Source organism: Scyliorhinus torazame, chromosome 3 (genome assembly GCF_047496885.1).
Source record: "Scyliorhinus torazame isolate Kashiwa2021f chromosome 3, sScyTor2.1, whole genome shotgun sequence".
In the NCBI taxonomy this organism is placed as follows: Eukaryota; Metazoa; Chordata; class Chondrichthyes; order Carcharhiniformes; family Scyliorhinidae; genus Scyliorhinus; species Scyliorhinus torazame.
Genome location: NC_092709.1, coordinates 365,789,320 through 365,799,091, shown reverse-complemented (window position 1 = coordinate 365,799,091; position 9,772 = coordinate 365,789,320). Strand labels below are relative to the sequence as shown.

Sequence of the window (9,772 nt, the reverse complement as noted above, 5' to 3'; positions counted from 1 at the left end):
CTCCGGCGAGAACAATCCCAACCGAGTCAATCTCTCCTCATATGACAATCCCGCCATCCCTGGAATCAGTCTGGTAACCCTTCGCTGCGCTCCCTCGAGAGCAAGAACATCCTTCCTCAGAGAAGGAGACCAAAACTGCACACAATACTCCAGGTGTGGCCTCACCAAAGCCCTGTATAATTGCAGCAACACATCCCTGCTTCTATACTCGAATCCTCTCGCAATGAAGGCCAACATACCATTAGCCTTCTTTACCGCCTGCTGCACCTGCATGCTTACCTTCAGCGACTGCACAAGGACACCCAGGTCCCGCTGCACACTCCCCTCTCCTAATTTACAACCATTCAGATAGTAATGTGCCTTCCTATTTTTGCTTCCAAAGTGAATAACCTCACACTTATCCAAATTATACTGCATCTGCCATTGATTTGCCCACTCGCCCAACCTGTCCAGATCTTGCTGTAGGATCCCTGCATCCTCGTCACAATTCACCCTCCCACCCAACTTGGTGTCATCTGCAAACTTTGAGATGTTACATTTTGTTTCCTCATCCAAATCATTAATATATATTGTGAATAGCTGGGGTCCCAGCACCGATCCCTGTGGCACCCCACTAGTTCATTTCCTGGGACCATTTAGCGTTAAGGAAATTTTAGAAAATTCATGGGGAATGGGTTGAAGAAAGTGGCAGGGTGTGTGGGATCATGGGAGTGTGGGTAGAGTTATGTTGCTCATTGACTCATCATAAATTATTTGGTTTGATTTCAGTATCAGCATCTGGCGAGTGACCGAGGTGCTGTGGTGAGGCGATTGATTAACATTGCAAATACGATGGACTTGGTGAGTACAGCGATTGTGTTGGCAATCGAGTTCGACTTTACTTTCCACATCGCTTGGAAAACTCCCCCACTCCTTGCCAGGTCAGAATGAAAATGACATTAATGTAGTGCTGTGGGCATCGCAATGCTCCAAATATCTGGCATCAGATTTTCACACTCAGCTCGACAGAAAATTGCCAATAATCTCAGCCTAAATTGAAATATATCTGTGTTCTGTTCCCTCTCTACAATTACAGTGCTCACACTCTGAATGTGGATAACTTTCTCATTACTCATAGTAGGGAAGTTATTTTGGCGTTCCCATGTGCTACTTCCTACTTTCACTCAGAATCACTCTCAGCTGCCTGGGCACCTTTTCACAGCCTCAAGATCCCCTTTACATTCCCTCCCTCTTTTTGTATTGATCCCTCTTTCCCAGTGTGCTCTGTTTTCCTTTCCTGCGATAGTATATTTTTCCCTCCCCTTTTTCTCCATCTCCTGTCTCCGTAGTCCCAGTGCATCTTGTCTCACGCTCAAGCTGCTCCTTCGATCTCTCCCTGGATGTTCTTTATCTCTCCCATTGCAAGCTGATATCCTCTTCCTTGCTGACAATTTGGTCGAGATTCTCCATCGCCCGCCGCTGGTAACGGAGTTCCCGATGCGATGGAGATTAGGGACAAATGAGGGACCGATGAATCTATCTATCTTTGCTTTAAATCATTCAACAAGGTAGCCTCAACTACTTCACAGGGCGGGGGATTCCCCAGATTTACAACACTTCAGGTGAAGAAGTTCCTCCTCAACTCAGTCCTAAATCTGCTCCCACTTATTTTGAGGCTGTGCCCCCTAATTCTATATTCACCCACCAGTGGAAATAACCTACCTCCCTGCTTCTATCCTATCTATTCCCTTCATAATTGTATATGTTTCTATAAGATCCCCCTTATTCTTCCAAATTTCAATGAGTATAGTCCCAGTCTACCTTATCTCTCTTCATAAGCCAATACTCTCAACTCCAGAATCAACCAAGTGAATCTCCTCTGCACCCCGTCGAGTGCCAGTACGTCCTTTCTCAAGTAAGGAGACCAAAACTGTACACAGTACTCAAGGTGTGGCCTCACCAGCACCCCATACAGCTGCCACATAACCTCCCTGCTTTTAAACTCCATCCCTCTAGCAATGAAGGACACCATTCCATATGGGTGGGGTTACTGGGTTATGGGGATAGGGTGGAGGTGTTGACCTTGGGTAGGGTGCTCTTTCCAAGAGCCGGTGCAGACTCGATGGGCCAAATGGCCTCCTTCTGCACCGTAAATTCTATGATTAGTAATCGAGATACCCAGGCGAATGCTCTGGGAACCCTGGTAAGAATTCCACTATGGCAGATGATGAAATTTGAATTCAATAAATGAAATGAAAAGTCTGATGCTGAATGATGACCATGAAACCATTGTCGATTGTCATAAAAACCCATCTGGTTCACTAATGTCCTTTAGAGAAGGAAATCTGCCGTCCTTACCCAGCCTGGCCTACATGTGACTCTAGACCCACTGCAATGTGGTTGACTCTTTCAAAATAAAATGCCCCAGTTTGAGGGCAATTGGGGACAGGCAGCAAGCGCTGGCTTTGCTTCCGACAGCCACATCCCAGGAAAGAATTTAAAAAGTATGTTTTTCCCTCTTGTTGGTTCCCTCACCACCTGCTGCAGTCCCAGTCTCGCAGCTCTGTCCCCGGCCAGCTCGGTCTGTCCCTCACCACCTGCTGCAGTCCCAGTCTCGCAGCTCTGTCCCCGGCCAGCTCGGTCTGTCCCTCACCACCTGCTGCAGTCCCAGTCTCGCAGCTCTGTCCCCGGCCAGCTCGGTCTGTCCCTCACCACCTGCTGCAGTCCCAGTCTCGCAGCTCTGTCCCCGGCCAGCTCGGTCTGTCCCTCACCACCTGCTGCAGTCCCAGTCTCGCAGCTCTGTCCCCGGCCAGCTCGGTCTGTCCCTCACCACCTGCTGCAGTCCCAGTCTCGCAGCTCTGTCCCCGCCCAGCTCGGTCTGTCCACACCACCTGCTGCAGTCCCAATCTCGCAGCTCTGTCCCCGGCCAGCTCGGTCTGTCCCTCACCACCTGCTGCAGTCCCAGTCTCGCAGCTCTGTCCCCGGCCAGCTCGGCCTGTCCCTCACCACCTGCTGCAGTCCCAGTCTCGCAGCTCTGTCCCCGACCAGCTCGGTCTGTCCCTCACCACCTGCTGCAGTCCCAGTCTCGCAGCTCTGTCCCCAACCAGCTCGGTCTGTCCCTCACCACCTGCTGCAGTCCCAGTCTCGCAGCTCTGGCCCCGGCCAGCTCGGTCTGTCCCTCACCACCTGCTGCAGTCCCAGTCTCGCAGCTCTGTCCCCGGCCAGCTCGGTCTGTCCCTCACCACCTGCTGCAGTCCCAGTCTCGCAGCTCTGTCCCCGACCAGCTCGGTCTGTCCCTCACCACCTGCTGCAGTCCCAGTCTCGCAGCTCTGTCCCCAGCCAGCTCGGTCTGTCCCTCACCACCTGCTGCAGTCCCAGTCTCGCAGCTCTGTCCCCGGCCAGCTCGGTCTGTCCCTCACCACCTGCTGCAGTCCCAGTCTCGCAGCTCTGTCCCCGGCCAGCTCGGTCTGTCCCTCACCACCTGCTGCAGTCCCAGTCTCGCAGCTCTGTCCCCGGCCAGCTCGGTCTGTCCCTCACCACCTGCTGCAGTCCCAGTCTCGCAGCTCTGTCCCCGGCCAGCTCGGTCTGTCCCTCACCACCTGCTGCAGTCCCAGTCTCGCAGCTCTGTCCCCGGCCAGCTCGGTCTGTCCCTCACCACCTGCTGCAGTCCCAGTCTCGCAGCTCTGTCCCCGGCCAGCTCGGTCTGTCCCTCACCACCTGCTGCAGTCCCAGTCTCGCAGCTCTGTCCCCGGCCAGCTCGGTCTGTCCCTCACCACCTGCTGCAGTCCCAGTCTCGCAGCTCTGTCCCCGGCCAGCTCGGTCTGTCCCTCACCACCTGCTGCAGTCCCAGTCTCGCAGCTCTGTCCCCGGCCAGCTCGGTCTGTCCCTCACCACCTGCTGCAGTCCCAGTCTCGCAGCTCTGTCCCCGGCCAGCTCGGTCTGTCCACACCACCTGCTGCAGTCCCAGTCTCGCAGCTCTGTCCCCGACCAGCTCGGTCTGTCCACACCACCTGCTGCAGTCCCAGTCTCGCAGCTCTGTCCCCGGCCAGCTCGGTCTGTCCCTCACCACCTGCTGCAGTCCCAGTCTCGCAGCTCTGTCCCCGGCCAGCTCGGTCTGTCCCTCACCACCTGCTGCAGTCCCAGTCTCGCAGCTCTGTCCCCGACCAGCTCGGTCTGTCCCTCACCACCTGCTGCAGTCCCAGTCTCGCAGCTCTGTCCCCGACCAGCTCGGTCTGTCCCTCACCACCTGCTGCAGTCCCAGTCTCGCAGCTCTGTCCCCGGCCAGCTCGGTCTGTGCTGGTATTACTGAGCATCTCTTGGGGATGGACATTGAAGTTCCCACCCAGAATATATTCTGCGACCTTGCCACCCTCAGTGCTTCCTCCAAGTGCAGCACGGTAGCTCAGTGGTGAGCACTGTTGCTTCACAGCGCCAGGGTCCCAGGTTCGATTCCCGGCTTGGGTCACTGTCTGTGCGGAGTCTGCACGTTCTCCCCGTGTCTGCGTGGGTTTCCTCCGGGCGCTCCAGTTTCCTCCCACAAGTCCTGAAAGACGTGCTGTTAGGTGAATTGGACATTCTGAATTCTCCCTCTGTGTACCCGAACAGGCGCCGGAATGTGGCGACAAGGGGATTTTCACAGCAACTTCATTGCAGTGTTAATGTAAGCCTACTTGTGGCAATAATAAAGATTATCATTAGCGTGGACAATGTGGAATCTGTGGAGCTGCGGAACACCAAAGGGCAAAAAACATCAGTGGGAGTTGTGTACAGACCACAAAACAGTAGTTGTGAGTTTTGGGATGGCATCAAACAGGGAATTAGAGATGCGTGCAGTAAGGGTACAGTAGCATTATGGGTGACTTCAATCTGCATATTGATTGGGCTAATCAAACTTGTAGCAATGCATTGGAGGAGGATTTCCTGGAATTTCTAAGGGATGGTTTTCTTGACCAACTAGGGAGCTGGCCATCCTACATTGGGTATTGTGCAATGCTAGAGGATTAATTTGCCACATTGCGCGAGATCCAGAGTGACCCTAATATGGTAGAGTTCTTCATTAAGATGGAGAGTGACCCAGTTCAGTCTGAGACTAGAGTCCTGAACTTAAAGAAATAATGATGTGGAGATGCCGGCGTTGGACTGGGGTGAGCACAATGAGAAGTCTTACAACACCAGGTTAAAGTCCAACCGGTTTGTTTCGAAGAAATATGTTTGATGGTATGAGGCGTGCATTGGCGAGGATAAGCTGGAAAAGGATCCTTAAAGGATTGACGGTGGATAGGCAATGGCAGACACTGAAAGAACACAGGGATAAACTTCAATGATTGCACATCCCTATCTGGAGCAAGAGTAAGAAGAGGTGGAGATGGTTAGCAGTTTCAAATTCCTAGGGGTGCACATCTCCAAAAATCTGTCCTGGTCCATCCACGTCGACGCTACCACCAAGAAAGTACAACAGCGCCTATACTTCCGCAGGAATCTAAGGAAATTCAGCATGTCCACATTAACTCTTACCAACTTTTACAGATGCACCATAGAAAGCATCCTATCGGGCTGCATCACAGCCTGGTATGGCAACTGCTCGGCCCAGGACCGCAAGAAACTTCAGAGAGTCGTGAACACCGCCCAGTCCATCACACGAACCTGCCTCCCATCCATTGACTCCATCTACACCTCCCGCTGCCTGGGGAAAGTGGGCAGCATAATCAAAGACCCCTCCCACCCGGCTTACTCACACTTCCAACTTCTTCCATCGGGCAGGAGATACAGAAGTCTGAGAACACGCACGAATAGACTCAAAAAGAGCTTCTTCCCCGCTGTTACCAGACTCCTAAATGACGCTCTTATGGACTGACCTCATTAACACTACACCCTGTATGCTTCACCCGATGCCGGTGCTTATGTAGTTACATTGTGTACCTTGTGTTGCCCGGTTATGTATTTTCTTCCCATGTACTTAATGATCTGTCGAGCAGTTCGCAGAAAGATGCTTTTCGCTGTACCTCGGTACACGTGACAATAAACAAATCCAATCCAATAGGAAGGTGGCTCAACCATGGCTAACATGGGAAATTCAAAGAGGAGGCGTATAAATTGGCCGGAAAAATCAGTAAGCCTGCGGACTGGGAGAAACAAAACTCAGCAGAGGAGGGCAAAGGGTTTAATTCGGAAGGGGAAATAGAATACAAGAGTAAACTTGTAGAAAATATGAAACCTGACTGCAAAAGCTTCTGTAGATCTGTGAAGAGAAAAAGACTGGTGAAGACAAATGTAGGTCCCTCACCGTAAGAATCAGGTGAGTTCATAATGGACAACAAAGAGATGGCAGACCAGTTGAACAAATACTTTGGATCTGTCTTCACTCAGGAGGACACAAATAACCTTCTGGAAATACTAGGGGACAGAGGGTCTCACATGAAGGAGGAACTGAAGGAAATCCTTATTCGTCAGGAAATTGTTTTGGAGAAATAGAAACGATTAAAACCCGATAAGTCCCCAAGGAAGTGACCTAGAAATAGTGGACACATTGGTGCATTCTATAGACTCTGGAAGAGTTCCAATGGATTGCAGGGTAACTAATGTAACCCCACTTTTTTTAAAAGGAGAGAGAGAGAATTATAGACCGGTTAGCCTGACATCGGCGATGGGGAAAATGCTGGCGTCAATTATTAAGGATGAAATAACTGAGCATTTGGAAAGTGGGGACTGGATTGTGGGTAACAGAAAGCTGTCGGGGCCAGTTCGTTGGATATATTCAAGAGGGAGTTTGCGGCTATAGGGATCAAGGGTGTGGAGAGAAAACGGAGTGGGATACTGAAATTGCATGATCAGTCATGATCATATAATGGTGGTGCAGGATCGAAGGGCCGAATGGCCTACTCCTGCTCCAATTTTCTATGTTTCGATGTTTCCTTAATGTCAGCTCTATTGGCAAGCAGCACTGGGCACCAAGGTGGTCCCTTGTCCCATGGGTACAGTTAAAATCCCCGCCTGCCCCCTGCCGCGAGGATGATGCAATAATGCACGGACCCGCCTCGATGGTGACAAGGGGAGTAGACACTTCCTTGAAGAAAGTCGATTGTTGCGGCTTCAAAATGGGAGCGTAGACATTGACAAAGTGAAACACCACGTGACTATCAGGGGCCGTCAGGTGCAGCAATTGGCCTCGTCCTGGCTCCTTGACCCCCCAGGATCTCTGGTTGAAACTGTAGAGGCAATAAGTTGCCCACCTTGCCTGAAGGTGAGGTCAGGTGACTCAGGTAGAACCCCCCCCTCCTCGCCACTCCAGGAGCCACGTGGCTTTGACTCCCGGAGTGGCGTGGGTTTCTTGCAGGTGGCTCACTGCATACTTCCCGTCGCGGAGGACCGAAAGGTTCTGGAACCTGTGGAGTGCCTGTCTGCTGTTCTGGCTGGCTATTGTCACCTGCATGCCAGCAGTAGTACTCGGAATGAGCAGAGGAGCACGGCGAGGAAGCCATCAATCATACACTGCTCGGCCTTACCAGCCTCCTGAGCCTCTTCGACATTGGCATGGGAAGGCCTGATGAGCAGGACTGTGTTCAACATCATCAGGTTTTTCATTTGGATCAATGTCGCGCATGAGGTCCCAGGTATCTTTGAACAAATTGTCTTTCGTTCTGGCTGCAGAAAAGAGCAACAGCAGCCTCCAGGCACCTGCAGAAACCAGCAGGAGCAAGCAGCAAACACAACCTGCGGCTGTGAAGTGTTCTCACAACTAATACGGCCCATTACTTATTAACAATTATTATGGGCCAGGGTTTAGAGAACCCCAAAGTGTATCATGGAGTTCACCTGACCCACAACCTTTAATAGATTGTGGTTATGGGGAGCACACGGCCCACTTTGCAGGCGTGATGCAACAGAGATCAAAAGTATTTTAAACATAAACAATGTTTATTCTATGAATCTGGGTAACATTTTATAAACACACAGTAAACATCTTATCAACTGATACCCCACTGCAATCAGGTATTATGTTTTCCACAAGTTGACTCTTTTATTTTATTTTCCCTCAGAATTAAACCCTTTGTCCTGCTCTGCTGAATTTAAAAGAAGATACTATCTTTTAAGCAAAATTGACAATAAATATCCCTTTTTGTCGACAAAACCAAAACATGCAAACATTTATAATAACAAAGTCCATTTTAGTTCTTCTTCCTCCAACTGGACTCCCTCCTGGTTGACAGTCTCTTTGGACAAGAAGGTCTCTGCACGATCCATCCATTTCTCTCCGCCTCGGCATTTCTCTTTAAAGTCAGATACTTTAGTTCAATCTGATCACAGAGTCCCTTGTAATTCTCCAGCACAGGAGCATTGGTTATCACAGCTTTCAGGCAGTCAAATGCCTGTTGAAAGCCCGCTGTCCATTGAAATTTTTGACGTTTCTTTAGCAAATCCGTCAGTGGAGCAAGCACTCTGCAAACATTTGGCACAAATGGTCGATCAAATCCACTCATGCCAAGAAATCGCATTATTTCCCTTCATGTCGAGGATATTGGAAACTCCCGAATAATTTTTATTTGCACATCCCGTGTGACCATTCGACCCTGTCAATTGTAGGGTCAAGGAAAGTGACTTGGGCTTTTCCAAATTCACTTTTGGCTAGGTTTATCACCAACCCGCCTCCTGAAGTCGATCGAATAACTCCATCAGATGTTTTAAATGTTCTTTCCATGTCTGGCTGAAAATTACCAGATCGTCGATGTATACCGCACAATTGGGTAATCCTGAAACAACTGTGTTAGTTAACCGTTGAAATGGGGCGTCAACTGTATGCCAGAAAATGGAAATCGCTACTCACGTCCTCAGTTCCCCATAGCAGGCACCAACTTCACGTTAGAAAAAGGAGCACTAAACAAATTTCCTGGAGGCCATTACATTCAACTTCAATCTCGCTAATTGTGGTAGTCACCACTGTTGTATTATATTGTATATATGGGTATTACGGTAAGGCCCCTGTACTACAGGTATGGGGGTAGATCCCTGCCTGCTGGCTCCGCCCAGGAGGCGGAGTATAAATGTGTGTGCTCTCCAAACAGCAGCCATTTCGTAAGCTGCTGTAGGAGGCCACACATCTCTGTAATAAAGCCTCGATTACATTCTAGTCTTGTCTCGTCGTAATTGATCGTGCATCAATTTATTACACAGATATTTTTCAGAGATGGACCTCTGCATCAAGCCGGATCGCCTGTAGCTGCATCCGCAAGCAGACAACGCCAACAAGGACTTCCAACATTGGCGAGCTTGCTTTGAAGCATACATCAGGTCTGCGCCAGACCCAATCCCAGAAGTACCGAAGCTCCAGATTCTGTACACACGGCTGCGCTCCAACGTTTTTCCCCTCGTCCAGGACACACCTAACAACGCAGAGGCCATGGCGCTACTGAAGGAGAATTACGCTCAGCAGACCAACAAGATCTACGCCAGGCACCTCCTATCCACGCGGCACCAACTTCCCGGTGAGTCTGTGGAAGATTTCTGGTGTGCCCTGCTCGCCCTGGTGAGAGACTGTGACTGCCAGGCCGTTTCGGCCACTGAACATTCTAACCTGCTAATGAGAGACGCGTTCGTTACGGGCAAAGGGTCCTACTACATCCGCCAGCGCCTCTTAGAAGGGGCCACGCTTGACCTCGCGGTGACCAGGAAACGAGCGCTGTCGCAACGTATAGGCTTATGCCCCCGACCGCACGGCCCACCCCCCCTGTGCATCGTGGACCCCACCAGCGGCCACCCCATCGTGGACCCCATCAGCGACCGCCCTCAGCCAACCCCA

The 9,772-nt window shown here is 50.9% G+C and overlaps 1 protein-coding gene across 1 annotated transcript in view; it reads left to right on the top strand.

Moving 5' to 3' along the window:
• Positions 1-831: 831 nt before the first annotated feature.
• LOC140409443 (disintegrin and metalloproteinase domain-containing protein 12-like) overlaps positions 832-9,772 on the top strand; it is a 128,607-nt gene continuing 119,666 nt past the window's right edge. Inside the window, exon 1 of the mRNA XM_072497876.1 lies at positions 832-840. Coding sequence (XP_072353977.1) covers positions 832-840 — 9 coding nt within the window. The remainder of the gene's footprint in view (positions 841-9,772) is intronic.